Genomic DNA, 22,226 nt, shown 5'->3' with positions numbered 1-22,226 from the left:
GATTAGGAATCCAGATCGATATTGGCAAAAGCCTGATCAAATTGTCCTTTGACCAAAAGGTTAAAATTGACCAAAGTTGAGTCAGAATCCTGATCGAAATCGATCAGGGATCATGATGGATGAAAGGATAATCCTGGTCGAATTTTACTTCGACCAACAAGGAGGAATTGAGCAAAAATCAACCAAAATCCTGATCGATATCAATCAGGAATCCTGGTCGAAATCCCTGTCAACTAGAGTGATAGAATTGGAGATAAGTCGACCAGAATCCTGGTCGATTTCGATCAGAAATCTTGGTCGATCCATCCTGAATCTTGATCGATGTTACTTTAGACCACAACATCAAAAGTGAGGATAATTCGACCAGTTGCCTGGTCGGTTTCGATCAATAAATCTGGTCTATTTCACAGTCGACTAGGATGACAAATTTGAGGATAATTCGACCAGAATCCTGGTCGATTTCGATCAGGAATCCTGGTCGATTTCGATCAGGAATCCTGGTCGATTTAATGTGATTTCTGGTCGAAAAATTCCAGAAAATAAGGAAAAATTCCAGAAAAATGAGGAAAAAATCCAGAAAACAAGGAAAAATTTCAGGAATGGTTAGCAAACCCTGTAATGGTGAAGAAGGCTAATGGAAAATGGAGAATATGTGTGGATTTCACTGGTCAAATGATGCATGCCCAAAGGATTGTTTCCCGTTGCCAAGGATCGATACATTGATAGATGCAACCGTTGGTCACGAGATGCTGAGTTTTATGGATGGATTCAGTGGATACAATCAGATTAAGATGCATAAGGATGACATCCCAAAGGTATCATTCATCACTGACTTTGGTGTTTTTTGTTATCTTGTTATGGCATTTGGTCTTAAGAATGCAGGAGCTACCTATCAAAGGTTGGTAAATAAGATTTTCAAGGATCTTATTGTCAAAACTATGAAAGTTTATGTTGATGACATGTTAGTCAAGAGTCTAGTGAAGGCTGACCACATAACCCATTTGAGGGAAGCTTTTGAGGTCATGAGATACCACAATATGATGCTAAACCCAACAAAGTGTGCTTTCAGAGTGGGATCCGGAAAGTTTTTGGGATTGATGGTCTCCAAGAGGGGAATTGAAGCAAATCCTGATAAGATAAAGGTCATTTTGGACATGGAGCCTTCACAATCTATCAAGGATGTTCAAAAACTTACTGGGAGGGTCGCTACCTTAGGACGATTCATCTACAAGTCCGGAGATAATTGCTTGCCATTTTTTAAATCCTTGAAGAAGGTAAAAGATTTCATATGGACTGAGGAAAGTCAGGAGGTGTTTGAAGGATTGAAGAAGTATATGGTTCAATCCCCGTTATTGTCCAAACCAGCTCTGAATGAAACTTTTTACTTATATTTAGTTGTTTCAGAAAATGCCTTGAGCGTTGTATTGATTAAGGAGGAACTTAAAGTCCAGAAATCCGTATATTATGTCAGTAAGATTCTGCACGAAGCTGAATTGAATTATTCGACTATTGAAAAGTTTGCTTTAGCCCTAGTGATGGCTTCCAGGAAGTTGCGTCCTTACTTCCAAGCTCATAAAATTGAAGTACTAACAAATCAGCCCTTGAGAAATATTATTCACAACCCCAAAGCTACTGGGAGACTGATTAAATGGGCAATAGAGTTGGGAGAATTTGACATCAAGTACAAGCCGTGAATGACAATAAAAGCCCAGACGTTGGCTGGCTTCGTGGTGGAGTGTACTATACCCAACCAAGAAGTCGGGGGCAGAAAGATACTATATCTCAAGACACAGAAGGTAATAAAGGAGACAAAGAAAAGGGCTTTAAAGAGAAGGAATACTGGGTTCTCTATTTTGATGGAGAATCAAAAATAAATTCGAGTGGAGCAGGGCTTATTTTACAAATCCCAAATGGGTTCCTGATTAAATATGCCATAAAGTTAGACTTCCCAACCACAAATAATGAAGCTGAGTATGAAGCTCTGATAGCTGGCCTCAACCTAGCAGGGACATTGAGGGTCAAGAACTTGAGAGTCTGTGGAGATTCAAAGCTTGTCATATCCCAGGTCAAGGGGGAGTCTGAGGCAAGGGATGAAACCATGGCTAAATATGTGCGCCTAGTAAGGGCCGTTATGACTCAGTTTGACGAGTACCATGTTGAGCACATTCCAAGGGAGGAAAATATTAAGGCCGATGCCTTGTCAAAATTTTCCTCGTCAGAAATAGAAGAAAGCTCTGGGAGCATATACTTCCGCATTTTGAAAACAAGAAGCATTGATGTTAAGCTTGTTGCCCCAATAGGGTTGGGGATATCATCGATAGATCCTATTAAGGCCCATATTCAAACTGGTTGGCTCCCGAATGATGTGACTGAAGCCCGAAAGTTAGCCGTGCGAGCACTGAGGTATTTCTTGATTAACGAAATTTTGTATAAAAGATCTTTTGCAGTGCCTTACTTAAGATGCCTCAGGCCAGATGAGGCTCGACTTGCTCTAGAGGAAGTACACGAGGGCATATGTGGCCAACACATGGGGGCAAGGCCTTAGCCCATAAAATCACCCGATTAGGCTTCTATTGGCCAGAAATGATGACCGACGGTTGAGTGACATTTATGACACTTTATTACGCTCCGTAAAGCTTTGAATTGGTGTATTTGTACTCAAGTTGTTGGTGTTTTTACGTGTTTTTGTAGTGTTTTTGCATTGCAGGCATTTTCCAGGTAATCAGGTAAATTAGCATGGTTGTAGTGCTAATTTGGTGTTTACATAAAATTTAGACTTGGATGCAGCTGGAAAGAAGAGGATGCTTCAATTGAATGAACTCGGCGAGTTTCGACTTCAAGCTTATGAGAACCACAAAATGTATAAGGAGAAAGTCAAGAGGTGGCACGATAGGGGGCTAGTGCTTAAATCATTTATGCCGGGGGAACAAGTTCTTTTGTTTAACTCTCATCTCCGTCTTTTTCCTGGGAAGTTGAAGTCAAGGTGGTCAGGGCCGTTTGTTGTCAAAACTGTATTTCCACATGGACCGGTGGAAATTTTTGAGAATAATCTGGGCCAAGCATTCAAGGTAAATGGTCAGAGGTTGAAGCATTGCCATGGTGACACGGCAAACCGCGAGGTGGTTAGTGCCATTTTATTGTCCGTTTAATCTCGCATTTCTACGTCGAGCTAACGACATAAAACAAGCGTGTTTTTTGGGAGGCAACCCAAGTTTGTTGTACATTAGTAGGTAGAGGAAGCAAGAAGAAAAGAGAAAACATAAAAAAATTAGAAAAACAGAAAATTTTAGGGCCAACTTCAGAAGCTGAGCGCGCCCGCGCTGATCTAGCGCGCGGCCACGCTGGAATTCCAGAAACCAAGCGTGCCCGCGCTGATCTAGCGCGCGGCGGCGCCGATTTGGCAAAAAGTGAGCGCGCCTGCGCTGGTCTAGCGCGCGGCCGCGCTGGGGTCCCGAATCAGAAAATTAAACAACAGTTTGTGAAGAGAAAATCGGGGTTTTTAATAGAAAATCAATTTCCACCCGATTTTTACTCTTCCACATCCCAAATTTCCCTCTCCAAATCAAATTCACTATTCCCACTATTCCCATAATTAATTCCCACTTCTATTCTATATCTAATTCTCTTCTCACTTCCTATATATACATACACTTATACACAAACTTCTCCACCACTTCACAAATTCTCAAAACACAATTCTCTCTCAAACACTTATCTTTTATTCTCTCTTATTCAATCCCAATGGCACCCAAGAGACAAAGAACTCAAGTAAGCCGCAGCAGCACCGATTCTTCGAGTGCGGGTGGTGTGAGGCCGAGGTTTTCAACTCCTGAGGCTGAAGCAGAGTACACGAGGCTTCTCTTGAAGCCTATAGTGAAGGAGCGAGGTTTTCTGCCATCGGGGAAAGATGGTAAGTTGTTGGAGATGATCTTGGAGATGGGCTGGGTTCCTTTTTGTGAGGCACCCGCTGCAGTGCCCATGAGTGTTGTTTGAGAGTTCTATGCTAATGCAAAGGTGGAGAAGAATGGTTTCACTGTGGTTAGGGGGATGACGGTGGAGTATAGTGATGATGCGATAAGGAGGATGATTGAGCATCCCGCGAGAAAGCCCGGTCAGGACACTTGGAATGATAAGACTCCGGAGGACTTTTATCTGGATCTGATTGTTGCTACTTTATGTGTGCCTGAGACTAATTGGAAGTTCAAGAGGGGCACGAATGATTATTCCACGTTCCCTGCATCGTGCATGAACAAGTTTGCACGTGCTTGAAATTCATTTATCTGTGCTAACATCATTACATCTTCTCATGTGCATGAGATTATTGTGGAGTGTGCTCGTCTGTTGTGGGGTATTCTTCAGGGGGACTATGTGGATTTGGGGATGGTTATATACCAGGGTATTCTGAGGTTCTTGAGAAGAGGTACTACGAGTTCCATACCCTATGTGTCCGTTGTGATGAAGCTGTGCGTGACAGTTGGTGTTCATTGGCCTGCACATGAGCAGCTGCAGCTTTCCAGTGCTCCTATCGACAGTTCGATGCTGTTGAACATGACAGAGTGGTGTATGGTGGGAAGCCTGATCCTAAGGGGCTTGGCTATTCTTATGACCATCTGCCAGGTGGAAAGCTAGCGGATCAGACGTTTGTTGGTGGGACTTTGCAGGCTCGTCGAGCAGTATGGAGAGCTCAGTTGGGAGAGGAGGCTGGTTGTTGGGTCCCGAATTATCGTAGATGGGGGGGAGATTGAATACGATAATCACTAAATTAAAAATTCTTTCGAATCTTTAGCGGATATAGATTTAGTGCTCAGTTAGTGGTTCTGTGTTCTTGAGATGAATAGTGTTTGGTAATATAAAATGAGGAACACAAGATATTCGGGGAAGTATATATTCATATATAAATCCGCGAGGGGTGTTGCTACACTCCGGTAAATAAATTAACCGGCTACAATCTAAGAACAACAAAGTTCCTAGCTACTACAAAGATCAACAAATTAAACCCTATACAATGATCTAGCTTTTGTTTGTCTAAGAATTTAATTACCGGGTAACGGTTATAATGCCCCTATGAATATACAAAAGTTAAATCGGGAATTATAACGTTACTCCGGTGAGAAGTTAAACGGATATTCAAGGTGTCAGAGCTTCTCTATAAATCTTTGTTTCTTATTTTATCAACTCTCTTTTTGTTGGAGAAGAAGATAAACAAAACTATGTTTTTGATCTGCTGCTTGTGTAGACTTATATCAATTAAATTGTGTGGCTGAAATTGAACCACACAAATAATTGATTGTACAATAAATTGTGGCTGAGGATTCTGTGGCGACCAGGAGTATTTGTTTTATGGTGACCAAGAGATAAAGGAGGGAGTAGTGTTGCTCTGTGGCGACCAGGGTGAAGTACAGTACATTTACTTGTCTTGATTTTGTCTATTACGACCAAGAGTAAAGAGTCTGTGGCGATGCCTTGGACATATATTCAGTTTATTTGTTTACATCTGTGTGGCGACAACTACACACCAAAACAAACAAACTAACTTGTACGTTGTTATTTCATTTCCTGTTATTTGTTTTGATTTTCTTTTTATTTTTCTTTTTTCTTTTCTTTTTCCTTTTCCTTTTCCTTTTGTTTTTTTTGTTTTTCTTTTCCTTTCCTTTTTTTGTTTTTTTTCTTTTCTTTTTCTTTTTCTTTTTCTTTTTCTTTTCTTGTAATTTAAATTTTAACTAAATTAATTTATAAAATTAACTTAAATATAACTTATATAAATAAACTAATTTAGATTTATAAAATAAACTTATTTAAAGTTTATAAAATAATTTAAGTTTATTAAATAAATTATATTAAAGTCCATTGAATAAATTTATTTAATTTAACAATTAAACTTTGAGCTTCGCTAGTCCCCTGAGCTGTTTAGCTGTATACCCCGCACACCTCTTCTCGTACTTTAACAGATAAATGTTCAATCCAAGTACATTCCTCAACTTAACAATTGTTCTATGAATAATACCCAGATTCCTTTCACGAGCTGTTAATGCCTAGTGCAACTGGTCTGGTTCACAGACGACTAAACCCGATTCAGGTCTTCGTATTATAGCCTTGATTAAATTGTTAAGCTTACCTCAAGTTTATCACTTCGAACACTGACTATCAATAAACAACGATACTTTCACTGGAATCCTTTATGTTACTTTAGACAACGTCTTCATTAACCTCTGTCTATACCCTGTCTTCAATTCTTCAGATTCCTATGCTTCGAACACTGTTTATCTTTAATCAATGCCAATACACTGAAATCTTTTGGTAGCACTTATACACTGAATCTTCAACATTTTTGAAACCCTGAAAGTCTTTAACCTTTATTCTTCACTGAGGCATGATCATATTAATGAACTTCTTTCAGTGACCTGTAGACAGACTTCAGGCCTTCTTCTAATCTTCTGATTCTTTGTATTTGTCTTGTCTTCGTTCTTCCTAATTTCTTGTGTAGACATAGTATTATTAACCTGTCATGTTCTAGTGTTGTTATCGTGTTGAGTTATCACGTAACTATTCATACAGCTACGCAGTCTCACCAACAATCTCCCCATATTTGATTGTTAAACCTAAAAAACAAATTAAATAGAGAGGATAACTCAACTAACAACTAGAAAAAGTAAAGTACCAGGACTTGTAAATAATGCTACTGGTTTTCTGGATCAAATACTGCATTTCCAAATTTCTTGAGTAACTGAAATGAAAGTTGCTTGTTCCTCTAGCACTGAACTGATCTTCAAGTAGTTTCATCTTCATTTCCTTGATTCTTCAAATCTCTGCCAGATAATACTTCTCAGTCTTGAAGTAATCATCAGCTGCTTTTGTACAACCACATTTCCTGTTGAGAAGCACATATCTCTCTTGCGTCTCCCCCTATGAGGATCAACTACTTAAAGGAGATCAACTTCGTTTACCACCTTTCCCAGTACAATAGGATCCGTAGTTACAAACAACAATGGTGTGGTGTAGTGTACATGTGCTTTACCTTTTTCCTCCTCTCTGCTATTTATCCCCCTTAGTTGAGGAATCCTTCAAACTATTATATAAGCTTTTATCTCCACCTTAGAGAAGGAATGTATGCTGTTGTCTGAAGGAGTTCTCATATTTTAATTGGTTGGAAAAGAAATAACAAGTCAGAGTTTGATCAACCATGTCCCGTTAAATGCTGCAAGAGTGACTTCATTGTTGATCATCATCATGTTCACCAATCTTCCCAACTCCTTATACCTCCCAACTGTGAGATCACCAATTGTTACCAATTGTTAGCTCCCAACTTATTAGGTTTCGAAATATAATTTTTTTCATTCGACCATATTTCGACTGTATTTTAATCCAGTATGTAAATGTTAGGTCCCTAATAGTTAGGTTCCAATCATAAACAGATTCGAGACCCAAAATATCAAGAACCATGTTCAGGGATAGGGCATGGGATATGGTGTTTCTCTTTCTTCCTCACTGTGAGTGTGTGATTATGTTTCGTGTACCTCACAAGTGTTTCACTCTTCTCTCCACTCGTGTTTACACTCATTCTCACAAGTGTATCACTCCTCTCATAGCTCCAAAATCCAGCTGTACCTGCAAGGAAAATCACCTTAGCCATCCTTAAGGAGGTCACATGTGGTGCAATAGGAGTTCGCAAATCCCCATCCTTGTTAGACTCGTCAGATGAATCTGAGTCATAATCTACAAGTTGCTAATTTCCCTTTTAGGGTTCCAGATTTGAACTCTGGGAAGGCAAACAATGATCCAAAGAATTTAGCATAAAGATTAAAGTTCCCTTCTAATATCTGTGAAGACATTTCCTTCTGACTCATCAGGTAAATCTGAATTATTGTCAACAAGTTGCTGATCTGCACCTATGTCAGATCCACTATGCGCAGCTACATCCAGGTTTATTAGTCCTGGGGAGGTAGACACTGACCACTGACATATGGCTATTGGATCAGTATCCTCTCCTAACACCTGTAAAGGCAATTGGTCATTAAAGAACCTTGAACAATCGTATATGACCGTAAAATGGTCGAAACTTTTATTTCCGTCAACTCATCCTTTGTGTGTGTAACCTTTCCTTGTGCATCAAGAATTGTTTATGTTTGAGGTGGTGACACTATATCGGATACCCTGGCCGACAGACGAATATTAATAGACGCACCCTGTTGAGAGGATGAATTTAGTAACTATTTTATGCCTTTTCAGCCATTACATCTTTTTGAGAAGATGTATGGGGGCTAGCAGTTGTCTCAGTTTTGATATATCTCAAGTTTGTAGGAGACAGAGCTGTTGGGTTGACTTCAGAACCTTCTTTATTTGGTGCACTAAGGCACTTTCTCCCTCACGCTCACTCCTACTTCATTTTAGGGGTAAGAGAGTGTGACACCCCCAAATCCAGGGTCAGGATTGGGTGTCACTACACAACTTTAAACTATATAAACCTGTATATTAAAACAAATATACAGACAACCCCTCATTATTCAGGATTGCTTACAGGTTATGGTATGAAACAAAAATCTAACCTTCTATAATTATAATGTCTAAATATAATTTCATTACCTCATTACTAATTTTTCTCGTATTGATCACTCTGACACCTTCAAATTTCTTCAGCTGGAATCTCTCCACTTTTGCTGTCTATTAAAAGCTATTCACTTTTGTCCTCATTTGATACTGAAATAAATAAGAGTTCACAGAATAAGAGTGAGCCAAAAATGCCCAGCAAGTATCATAAATGGTTTCCAGGTATCAAATCAAAGAGAACTCCTGGAAACGATGATTGAATGATTTCAAAACGTCTTTATATATTTAAAACAGTTGAGTGAACAAAATGTCGGCCATCATTGGCCTTTAATCATAAATCACATTTTTATGTAAAAGAACAGTGAACGTTTTAATGTTTCATCTCTTTGAATCAAATATTTGTTTGATTTTGTAATTATGAACTATTCAAGAAGGAATGCTGTTAATGGCGATCAACAATAAATTAAACTGGACACTAGAAGCCAACATACGCACTATAACCTGCTGATCAGTCAGGATATGGTGCAGATCTATATCCAACTGTATAGACCCAACCAATATATGGGGTACCCAGGAAACTATGGCCTAATAATAAAGGGACCAGCCATCTCTGGCACTTAGGGTCCAGTTGATTACTGGCCCTCATCGTAACCATCCAGTCTGTGGAGTATTTTGATGCCAAATCATTTTGATTTCAAAACATCCTGATCCAGGGTTCGCAAATAACTCGAACGAATAGGTACTTGCTCAAGAGATCAATCGATAATCAAGGAATAAGATCAAAAAGGTACTTGCATAAATAAGAGTAATTGCAGTGAAATATAAAAACATTTAACTATTCTGAACTTAGAATAGGAATGAAGAAATATTTGCAGTATTTTAGGAGAAAGGTTAGGAATACTTGCCTCAATTGATACCCCTCTGATCTTTAACTATCTGCCAAATCACTCAGTCCTGATGTGTCTGTATTCTATTGATAGACTACTTGACCTTTCTTGTCATTCACCATTTTAGGTTTATCTCTATTCTGAATTCACTCATTTCATGACTACACATAATCAGACTTTACTTTTACCATCTCTGTCTAGCGCTGAATGTCTTGCACTATGGGTATCTATCATCACAAATACCATTCAATTAACTGATAATATATCATTGTCTAGCCCATACATTTATATTTGTCATCTACCCGCCCGATAATAATAGATATGAATCACATCTCCATCAGATAACGTTTAAAAGACATGTGGACGCATAATTTATAAAACACGTAAACACAAAAGGCATGTATCACATAATTCATATAATCACATAATTCATGTAGCACATAAGTTGAATCATCAAAAGATAGATCTCGATACGTTTAGAATAGAAATCGGGTCAAAAAGAGTATTTATCGATCAATAATCGACTCAAAATGATTAATAAGACAAACGCCCTTTTGATAAAAAAGAATTTAGGTCTCGAAAATATTTTTAATGAAAGCAGAATATTTTTCTGAGTCTAGAGGCGTTCGTATCGAATTAAACGGACGAACGGTTAATTTATTATGAATAAAATGAGAATAATTCATTAATAATAATATTAATTAAATTTTAAATACATTTACATAAATTTTAAAATCTAAAAAAATGATTTTTAAATCATTATTTGGCTTAATTATAAATAATTACATTTTATTTAACTATTTATAGATAAAATTAATTAATTAAATTAATTAATTAATTAAATAAATAAATCCATTTTAGGTTTATCTCTATTCTAAATTCACTCGTTTCATGACTACACGTAATCAGACTTTACTTTTACCATCTCTCTCTAGCGCTGAATGTCTTGCACTATGGGTATCTATCATAACAGATACCATTCAATTAACTGATAATATATCATTGTCTAGCCCATACGTTTATCTTTGTCATCTACCCGCCCGATAATAATAGATATGAATCACATCTCCATCAGATAACGTTTAAAAGACATGTGGACGCATAATTTATATAACACGTAAACATATAAGGCATGTATCACATAATTCATATAATCACATAATTCATGTAGCACATAAATTGAATAATCAAAAGATAGATCTCGATACGTTTAGAATCGAAATCGGGTCAAAAAGAGTATTTATCGATCAATAATCGACTCAAAATGATTCATAAGACAAACGCCCTTTTGATACAAAAGAATTTAGGTCTCGAAAATATTTTTAATGAAAGCAGAATATTTTTTCTGAGTCTAGAGGCGTTCGTATCGAATTAAACGGACGAACGGTTAATTTATGTTATTCCCAGTGGACTAACAATGAGATTTACAGAAGGGGGGTTGAATGTAAATCTCAAAACTTTTTCAAGTTTTGAGCAGTTTCTAAGACTAAGTGCTTTGATGAACAAATATGTGTGAATTGCTTTAAGCTAGTACAGACAGATATATATTCAAGCACAAATGTAAAGAACACAAAGAACTTAAAAAACTTTTTTGGTGGATATGTTGTTCCACCAGAGATGTGTTATTTCAGAAAATCTGTGAATCAAAGAATTGATCACAGCTGCATCCTAGTACAAACTAGATGATTTTCTCTCTGGATTTTTCTAAACAGCTCTTGAAAATTCACCATCTAATTACTAGCTGCTACTTGGTTTATATAACACCAAGTTTACAAGTGAAGACAAAACTGTAGATTACAATTAAAAGATTCTTCACATGTTTCTTCTTCATTTCTCTATCCAATGCAATCTAGGTTTAGCTGTGAATCTTTGAATTCTTCCTTGTTTGCACCAAAATGGAAATGCTGCTTTTTCTTGATTCCTCCTAGAGGCTGCCACATTCCAGTTTGTCTCTGTCAACCCATGTGCCTCTGTCAGCTTATGAATTATCACTATCAACTGCTATTGAACTTAGCATCCGTTGAAGCTTTTATCCGTTGATGGCTTTATCCGTTGAAGCATTAGCAGTTGAAGCTTTATCCGTTGATGCACTCATCCGTTGATGGATGTTATCTGTTGAAGCTTTAGAGACATCCGTTGAAGCTTTATTTCTCATCCGTTGAAGGCCTTTAATATCAGTTGATACTACTTCACTTATACAAAATTACAAGGCATGAAACATTTACAGTTAGCCCTCCTATTTGCATATCCACTAGTAGTCAACATGACTTATAATTTCCCACAACATCTAAGAATTACAATTTAAATACAGAGAATGAAATGTGCTACAATACTAAACTTATTTCTAAGTAAAGCTACTCCTTCAACGGATAGCCAAAATGGTCTTATCCGTTGAGGCTGCAAACACCAGATTTCTACTTAAGTGTTTTATTGAACTTATCATCAAACTAATACACATATTCCTAACAATCTCCCCCTATTTATGTCTACTAGAACTGTAGGCAAAAATTTGGGTTTAACTTGATGATAAAAAAACACTTAATAAACATATGAACTGAAATAAAGTAGAAATTCAAAAGTGCTGCAAAAGTGTATATACTGAGATAGAATTGAAGAATTACATTGTTTCCAAGGGTGCTCCTTTTTCCTGAGCAGATTAATTCCTTTTCCTTTGATCCCTTGTTTTCTTCCCTAGCCTTCTGTCATTCTCCTCTATTTGGAGTTGGAGTTGTCTGTATAATTCAGCATCATCTTCTTCATTGATGTCCAACTTAGATTGCATATCCTTGAGAGTTTCATTACTGGCAATCTTGAGCTGATCTTCAAGTCTGAAAAATGTTCTGACTTCTTTATTGTCTCTGAACTCCATCAACCAATGAGGTGATTTATGAACTGTAACTCCATGCTCTGGGATGAGTAATGTTCTAGGCAAGGCATTGGACTCCCACCAAGTTTTCTTTATGCTGGAATCTTGTTGAGAATCTCAGTTTTGGCAGTTCTGGTAAAGCCATAATCCCTTTTGATAGCTGAGTAGACTCTAATCAAGGTAGAATAGCCTTCATCCAGAATTCTGTAAAGAGGCCAAGTCCTTTCCCCACTTCCTTTATATTTGAACACTAGTCTTTCTGGAAGCTGTCTGTAGGCATCTATTCCCCTTACTTCCTCCAGCTCATCCAGATAGAGTTCAATGTCTGTAAATTCCTTTATGTCACAAATGTGAACATAATCATCCTTTGATGCTTGTGGCTTAGGCTTGAGTTTCTGAGTGCATTTGATTGAGGTTAGGGGAGGTGTTGATTTGATTTTTCTTTTCTGTTTCTTTGATGGTGGAGAAGTGGTTAAGAAGGTGGGAAATTTGATGGTGTCCCAATTAATTGGTTCCTCCTTAGGAGTGATTGTTTCACCATGGATGTTTATGAAGGGGTCAGGCACAATGGGTTCAGGAATAGAAGGTAGTGGTTTGGATTTTGATTGGGTTTCTTCAGTTTCATCTACAATCTTCCTTTTTGTATTGACCTTCTTTCTGTTCCCTTTCTGCCATTCCTTTCTTTCCTCACTTATTTCTTCCACATCATCACTAAACATGTCCCCCATACCTACATCTTCACCCTTGTCTTCAATTTCTTTCTTTTCTTCAGCTTGACTTGACTTTAGCTATTTTTCAAGCTTTGCTTGTGCTCTTTTGTCAGCTTTTAGCTTTTCAGCTTCTTCCTTTAACCTTCTGGTTTCTTCCCTCTTGGCTATTGAGAATTTGGGATGTCCTTGTATCACACAGATACTCTTTCCCTCTCTGAAGATAATAGCCATGTTCATTCTTTCAACCACATCCTTGGTCTCCTTGTGCTTTATGATACTACCTCCTAAAACCTTATCTTCATCAGGCTTTGGAAGAGGAAAATCCACTCCTTTCAACTGAGCAAGGCTTAGAGGGTTCTTTGTAGAGTCCTTGTTGGATCTGTGTTGGGCTTGAGAACCATAGGTTTTAGATTCTTTGAAGAAGTCTATCCACCCTTATTCCTCCTTACTGGCTTGAGCTCCATAATGATTGGCTCCACCTTTGTGCTATGCTTCACAGATTGTGATTTTGAGGTTGTAGAGCCAAACACTTGTTGCATCCTTTCATCAATTCTCCTCCTTTGCTCTTTGACTTTCATCTCAGCTGCTGCTATCTGGATTAGATCAATCCCATCAAGCTTTCTTTTGATTTGAGGTGTTGGAGTAGTGGTGATGGCAGGAACTAGCACTTTAGATATTTGAACTTTTGTTGATGGCTCTCCTTCCCCTTCCCTTTTATTCTCCCCCTTTTGTTATCATCAAGGATAGGGGTCAAGCCTTGTGCTTTTGCCAGCTGCAATAGTAGACTTGTCTGAGATTGTTGATTTTGAAGAATGGTGACCACAGAGTTTTCAATGATTTGAACTCTGTCTTCCAACTTGGTCAGCCTCTTGTTAGCATCAGATTCTCTCCTCAGTCTCAACAACAAATCTTGCATTGTACCATAAGGCATGACTGAATCCAACTTCTCAGAATAGTAGGATTTCAAGTCAGCAATATCCTTTTTGAGTTCATCCACACTCAAATTTTGTCTGATGTGCTGCAACTGCAGGAGATGCAGAGAGTCTAGATGAGCTTGAAGAATAGCCTTGGTACCAGCATCTGAAGTTTCCTGAAGGGTCTTTTGAATAGCCATGACCTGCTTGACCAAAGCTACACCAAACTGTCCTGGTGTAGATTTCTTTGTCCATGCCCATTCAGGTAAAGTTGGAACAGAACTTGGGCCTTCATTACCATCTCCCCCTAAGTTTAAGCTTCCATCCAAAGAAACAGAGTCATCATCATGAGAATTTACTTCAAATTCTTCAGATGGCTCACCAGCTTGAGAAGGCATCCTATTAACAGCAGCTTTATCTCTTTGAAGAGATTCTGAAGTGTGCACTATGTTCAAAGTCTGCTCTACCTCCACATTGCCCTGAGCAGCCAACAGTTGATAGGCTGAAACAGGATGAGTAAAAGTGTCAGCATCCAAGGAAATGTTATCAATTACAGCTTTGTAATGTTGCTGAAATTGTCTTCCCTTTTCAGCATCATCCACAATCATTGACTCACTAACAATGGCTGAATCCACCCTTATAGCTTCTATACCTGCTTTTCTCTCATTTTCTCTATATTCTTGCATCAGGGGCTCCCCCTGGCTCACACACACCCTCACACCCTCACCCTCACCTACTAAGGTGGCACTCCTCTTACTCACTTTTACCATGCTGAAAGAAATAGCATGCATATTTTGACTCTCAACCTCTCCTTTTGCTTGGGAGCAACCCAGCCTCTCACTCAAATTATCACTCCCTTCCCTCAATCCTAGAAGTGATTGTACAGTAACCATGTCTTCTACACTTGGAATTGATTCAGATATATGTGTAGAGACTATCAACGGATAGGAAGTATCCGTTGAAGTAGGAACTGATGGTATCAACGGATAACTGCTGTTAAGCTTATCCGTCGAAGAATGACCACTTGTCAACGGATGAGAAATATTCGTTGAAGAAGGAAAAGAAGTAGATATTGAAAGTGACATAATTGTTGAATCTGTGTGGATTGATTTTAAGTGAGGTGACACAGATTCTTCAACTAAGTCTGAAAGAATGGGCTGATGATCCAACAAATCATCTAAAAGATGATGATCACCAGGATTTGAGTGGGGCTCCTCCCTGAGTTTTAAAGAGGGAGAATCAGGAATTGATGTGAATATCATATCCACATCCAGAGATGGTGATGGAGAATTTGGTGATTGATGTGTGTCTATTATGAGAGAATGGGGCTATGACTCCACATTTGCTGGAGCCACATCAAGCTGAATTTGAGAAGGCAAAGATACAGGTGGATGTATCTGTGCAGTGTGTGCCCCCTGTGTTGAAACTGGGGTTTTAGCCTTCTTTCTTCTTGAAAAGGCTTTGATAGGTGAATGTGTGGCTTTAGTGTCCCTCCCTCTTTTGTTCCGTGTCCCTGGTTGGGGACTATTTTCAATAGCTGCATCTTTTTGGGAGGATGCAACTAGTAGATGTGTTTGAATCCTTTTGAACTATCACGGTCTTTTGAGAAACTGTGGCTTGGCTGGCTAGGGTACCACTCACCTCTCCCACCTTATCCTGAGGGGTTTTTTGATGTTCACCCCTCCCCTCACCACTCACACCCTGTTCACTCCCTTCAGGGTTTATGGTAGTTGTTACAACTGTTGTCTTTTGAGAAACAACATAGATGGTTTTCTTTGACTTATGTTTTGGAATTTTAGTTTTGGTGGCTTTGGAAGGAATCTGTTGGGACAAAGACACAGATTCCATTGCCACACTTGAAGGCAAAGAAACAATGGGGTTGGAAGAAGTAGGAGTTGCAGAAGTATTTACCTCACTTACCTGAGGTGCATTCATTATTGGTAAATATACCAATGACACCTGGCTATTGAGTTTAATTCTTAAAAGGTCTGCAAGGACCCTTTTCTTTTGTGCCCAACATTTGAGTTTATTGCTCTCATTGGTTATGACCAAACCTTCAGCAACATGGTTAGCCAATAACATAAAGAATCTAGCATAGTAGATGTTATGAGGTCTATTAGCTTTGTTACCTAACCTGGAACCTAATTCTAGTATGACATAGTTGCTAAAATTAAAGTACCTATCAGAAACTAGCATATAGAGCATATTAAGAAGAGATGAAGTTATGGCATCAAAATTGCTAATCTTCCCAGAGAAAACCTTGATAAAGGCATCTCCAAGAAAACTCCATTCTTTCCTAAGGCCCTTTCTTCTAATGCTCCCTAAACTAGCAGAATCAAAAGAATAGCCTATGGAATCTAACATAGCAGATACATCATTATCAGTATGTGGTGTCATGGCATTATTCTCAAGTAGCTTAACGCAAGACTGTATATCATCACAGTTAATACAGTAATCCTTATCTTTGAGAGAGAAAGCAATGGTCATGTCTGTGGAGTTGAACTCTGCTGTTGTCCAAATTTCCTCAATTACCTCACAGTAGATAGTTGGGGCTTCTAGCATTGCATAGCTTAGTTTGCAGTTTTTGATGAAGTCCATCATCTTGTGATAATCTGAGTGGGCTTCATTCTTTTCCACCAAGGCTACAAAATTGTTCTTTTCATAAATAAATCCAGACTGAGACATAATCTTGACTACTGGTGCCATTGTTGTGAGTAGAGGTTGCAGAGAAAGATTGAGAGTTTTGGGAGAGAAAGAGAATAAAAGCTTTTGAAAAATAGCAAGAAAACGTAAAGTGAAAATAAGAATTCAAGGGGGCTTTTATACTTTCTTGAATTAAATAGTTCTTTTAAGTAAATTACAGCTGTTTGAGCATAAAATAAACGGTAGAAATTCTTAAAACTGCCTTTGATACAAATACATACAACTGTATATGTATCGACGGTTAAGTAAAAGAATCAACGGCTGTGACTCATGTAAAATGACTGATGTGAAAATTCAATGGATGAGGTAAATGGTTATCCGTTGAAGATTAACACAGTTTTATCCGTTGAAGGATAAAACTACCAGAAATGTATTTGTCTTTCAACGGATAATAAACATCCGTTGATAGAACAATTTTGGCTTTCAACGGATAGGGAATATCCATTGATGAAATAAACTATATGCAAAGCCAACTTTGTTCTTGCAACAAATTCATTTCAGGCTACAATATAAATTGCAATAGGACAATGAAATTATGAATAATTAAGCATACCTAGCTCACTTACTAATATTGTGAATGTTGATTCATCAAGTGGCTTGGTGAATATGTCTGCAATCTGCTTTACACTTGGAACAAAATGAAGTTCCACTGTACCTTTCATCACATGTTCCCTTATGAAGTGGTACTTGATGTCAATGTGTTTGGTTCTTGAGTGTTGCACTGGATTTTCAGTAATGGCAATGACACTGGTATTGTCACAAAATATAGGAATTTTGTCAACAGTTAGCCCATAGTCATATAGTTGATTCCTCATCCACAGTATCTGTGCACAGCAACTACCAGCAGCAATGTACTCAGCTTCAGCTGTTGATGTAGAAACTGAATTTTGCTTCTTGCTGAACCATGACACAAGCTTATTCCCTAGAAATTGACAGGTGCCAGTTGTACTTTTCCTGTCTATTTTGCAACCTGCATAATCTGCATCTGAGTAGCCAATTAGATCAAAACCAGACTCTCTAGGGTACCAAATTCCTAGATTTGGAGTCCCTTTGAGATATCTGAAAATTCTTTTAATAGCCACTAAGTGAGATTCTTTAGGGTCAGCTTGAAATCTAGCACAGAGACATGTAGAAAACATTATATCAGGTCTATTAGCAGTTAAATATAAAAGTGAGCCAACCATGCCTCTATAACTTGTAATATCCACAGACTTTTCAGCCTTGTTTAATTCAAGCTTGGTGGCAGTGGCCATGGGAGTTTTTGCAGATGAACAATCCATTAAGTCAAACTTCTTTAAAAGATCATAAATATATTTAGTCTGACTAATGAAAATTCCACCACTAACTTGTTTAACTTGTAAACCAAGAAAATAAGTTAGCTCTCCCATCATGCTCATTTCATATTTACTTTGCATTAACTTAGTAAACTTTTTGCAAAGCTTATCATCTGTAGAACCAAATATAATATCATCTACATAAATTTGAACAAGTATTGTAGAGCCATTAACATTTCTAAAGAAAAGAGTTTTGTCAACAGTACCTCTTGTGAAGTAATTATCTAGCAGAAATTTTGACAAAGTCTCATACCAGGCTCTAGGTGCTTGCTTTAGTCCATAGAGTGCTTTCAATAGATAATAAACATGATCTGGAAAATTTGGATCTTCAAATCCAGGAGGTTGGATTACATAAACTTTTTCCTCCAATTCTCCATTCAGAAATGCACTCTTGACATCCATTTGATAGACTTTGAAATTGGCATGGGCTGCATAGGCTAGAAAGATTCTGATGGATTCAAGTCTGGCAACTGGAGCAAATGTTTCATCAAAATCTATTCCCTCTTGTTGAAAATAGCCTTTAACAACCAATCTGGCTTTATTCCTTATGACAATGCCATTTTCATCCATCTTGTTTCTGAATACCCATTTTGTGTCAATAGAACTCTTATTCTTTGGCTTGGGTACCAGCTTTCATACTTTGTTCCTCTCAAATTGGTTTAGCTCTTCTTGCATTGCTAAAATCCAATCTGGATCCAATAGGGCTTCTTCCACTCTCTTAGGTTCCTTCTGTGATAGAAAACTACTATATAGACATTCATCTTGAGTAGTCCTTCTAGTTTGCACTTTAGATGTAGCATCACCAATGATCAATTCAAAAGGGTGATTCTTGGTCCATTTCCTTTGAGGTGGTAGATTAGCTCTAGATGAGGTTGCCTCGGTATTGTCATTATGTGAGATAGAATGTTGATTGGTTGAAACTCCCCCTGAGTTGCTGATCCTTTGAAAGGAATTGGGAGTTCTATTACTTGATGAAGTGAAATGATTATCCGTTGATAGACTGTGATCAACAGATGCTTCATTATGAACTTCAACGGATGATGCACTTTGTCTTTCAACGGATGCTGCATTGCTTCTATCAACGGAAGCTGAATTATGACTTTCAACGGATGCAACATTAGGTGCATTGTCCAAAGGCAGATTTTGAGTTCTTTTCGAGGTGCCTTCTCCATCATTCCCATCTTCACTATCATCATAATATATCTCAATGTTGTCAAATTTGAGTCCTTCATGAAGTCCCTCATCTGTTAGTCCATCAATCTTTTTATCATCAAACACAACATGCACAGATTCCATGACAATGTTGGTTCTTAGATTGTAGACCCTATATGATTTTCCAGCAGAATAACCAACAAATATTCCTTCATCAGCTTTTGCATCAAACTTTCCTTTGTGATCTGGTTGATTCCTTAGAATGTAGCATTTGCAACCAAAGACATGAAGAAAGTTTAAGGTTGGTTTTCTTCTCTTGAATAATTGATAGGGAGTCATGCCTTTTGCTTAATTGATTAGAGAAATATTCTGAGTGTAACATGCACAGTTAACAGCCTCAGCCCAAAAGTATGTTGGGAGTTTTGACTCTTCAAGCATTGTTCTTGCAGCTTCAATTAGTGACCTGTTCTTCCTTTCCACCGCACCATTCTGTTGTGGAGTCCTTGGAGCTGAGAACTCATGCATGATCCCATTTTCTTCACAGAACAACTTCATGGTTGAATTCTTAAACTCAGTTCCATTGTCACTCCTGATATTCCTTACTTTGAAATCTGGATGATTGTTGACTTGCTTGATATGACTGATAATGATTTCACTAGCTTCATCCTTTGATCCAAGAAAATAAGTCCATGAAAACTTTGAGAAATCATCTACAATCACTAGGCAATGTCTTTTCCTTGAAATTGATAATACATTGACTGATCCAAAAAGATCCATGTGTAGCAGTTGTAATGGTTCATCAATTGCTGATTCAAGCTTCTTACTGAATGATACTTTCTTTTGCTTTCCTTTCTGACAAGCATCACACAGTCCATCCCTTGTGAATTCCACTAGAGGCATTCCTCTAACTAAGTCCTTTTTGACTAGATCATTCATTGTCTTGAAATTCAAATGGGACAGCTTCTTGTGCCATAGCCAACTTTCAACTGGACTTGCTTTGCTGAAAAGACAAGTAATTGATTTTGTATCTGTAGAGTTGAAGTCAGCCAAGTACACATTCCCTTTTCTAACTCCAGTTAGAACCACTTTGTTGTCCTTCTTGTTTGTGACAACACATGCTTCAGAATTGAAGGAAACAGTATTCCCTCTGTCACATAGTTGACTGATGCTCAATAGATTGTGTTTGAGACCATCAACTAATGCAACTTCATCAATGATGACATTTTCTTTTGAAATCAAGCCATATCCCATAGTGAACCCTTTGCTGTCATCTCCAAAGGTTATGCTAGGGCCAACTCTCTCCTTGAACTCTGTGAGCAGGGTGAAATCTCCTGTCATGTGCCTTGAACAACCACTGTCCAAGTACCATAGATTCCTTCTTTTTCCCTGCACACAACAAAATCAATCAAGTTGATTTTGGTACCCAAGTTTCCTTGGGTCCAGCCTTGTTAGTCTTTTTCCTAGACTTCATTCCTCCTGCATCTTTTGACTTAGGTAACTTTGGGTCAACCTTGGTCTCAGATATAGTTGGTTGAAGTGTAGGGTTAGTCACAGAATCATTTAGCACATTTGGTTGAATTTTATAAGGCATAGATTGTGCAAACATATTATTCCAAATAGGCATGTTGTATGAAATTTGAGGCATACTGAATGTAGTAAAATAAGGGTTATTAACATATGACATGTTTGCAAAATGTGCATGAGGATTCTGATGTGACATAACAGGCATAGCATGCAGAGGTGATATAGACATGTTAGGCATGGAAGGAGTTAAAGGCATGGGAGCATTCTTAATAGATTTGCAGTTATCAGATAAATGATTAACACTTTTACAATGCACACAGCTTTTTCTAGGAGCATACTTATCAGGTGTGTAATTGTTGTGTTTGTTAATCCCTACCTTCCTATTTCTATTAGATTTTCTTTTAGTTTCCTTTTTATCCTCAACCAACTTAAGCCTATTTTTCAACTGATCTAAGGTCATGTGTCCTATATTCACCTTACTGGCATCTTTGGATGTGCTAGCTTCTTCCTTGACAAAGTTCTTGGAAGTTGAACCAAACTTCTTATTGAGATTTTTCAAATTGTTCTTTTTAAAATCACTTGCCTGTTTTAATTGACGAGCCTTCAACAGATGCTCTTTTTCTTCCTTCAATGGATAACTTTCATCATCCGTTGATTCCACATCCGTTGACAATCCATCAATTAATTCAACTTCCTTTTTGGTTTTCTTCCAGGCATTCTCATAGAGTGATTCAATTCCCTGAACCTTGACAATTTGAGCACTAACATCCCAAGATTTTTTCTAGGCCTTGATTACCTCTTGCTCACGTTCTAATTGTTTAGAAAGAATTTCTACTTTCTTAACAGATTCTTCTAGTTCACTCTCAACAGTCAAGCATTTGATTTTAATCTTTTCAAGCTCAATTACCTTACCCTCTAACACAACATTCCTATCACTTAAAAACACATTATTCTCTTTGATTCTTATGTTTTCTTTAGCTAGTGATTTAAGGGAAACACGCAAATGATATAATTCATTGGACATATCATTTATGGCTTCATTGCATTCAATATTAGAAAGCTGAGAGAGGTCAGTAGTAATTACCTGGTTGCTTGATGAACTAGTTTCATTTTCATCAGAATTAGCCATCAGGGCTAGGTTGACATATTCCATGTTATCATCTTCATTGGCTCCATCTGCTGCCCAATCATCTTGAGTCAGAAAAGCCCTTTCCTTTTATTTGAGTAAATCGAAATATTTCTTTTTGTAATCAACTTGCTCAAATTTCTTCTTATCAGAGGATGGCTTTCTGCACTCATTTGCAAAGTGTCCACTTATGCCACAGTTATAACATTTGAACTTAGATTTGTCCACCATGTTCTTGTTTGACTTAGTGAATTTTGCATTTTTCTTGAATTTCATCTTTGCAAACCTCCTGGACAGAAAAGCCAGATGTTCATCAACATCATCAGAGTCATCTTGACTGGAATTGTCTTCAACCTCAACTACTTGCTCATTTCCCTTGCTTGATTCTGATTTGCTTGTGCCAATTTTAAGACTTGGCATTGTCTTTTCTTCATTCCTGGCTTCAATCTTCTCATTGTCAGCTACA

At 37.8% G+C, this 22,226-nt stretch overlaps 1 protein-coding gene across 1 annotated transcript; it reads left to right on the top strand.

Annotated features, from left to right (window-relative positions):
- The first annotated feature begins 2,098 nt into the window (after nucleotides 1-2,098).
- Nucleotides 2,099-2,545, top strand: LOC141714919 (uncharacterized). Its single transcript, XM_074518415.1, has one exon. It carries the CDS (start codon nucleotides 2,099-2,101, stop codon nucleotides 2,543-2,545), a length of 447 nt encoding a protein of 148 aa, XP_074374516.1.
- The last annotated feature ends 19,681 nt before the right edge of the window (nucleotides 2,546-22,226 follow it).

The sequence above is a fragment of the Apium graveolens genome, chromosome 3 (genome assembly GCF_009905375.1).
Source record: "Apium graveolens cultivar Ventura chromosome 3, ASM990537v1, whole genome shotgun sequence".
Taxonomy (NCBI): domain Eukaryota; kingdom Viridiplantae; phylum Streptophyta; class Magnoliopsida; order Apiales; family Apiaceae; genus Apium; species Apium graveolens.
The sequence above is the reverse complement of the archived record's forward strand: the minus strand, read 5'-3'. Positions and strand labels throughout refer to the sequence as shown.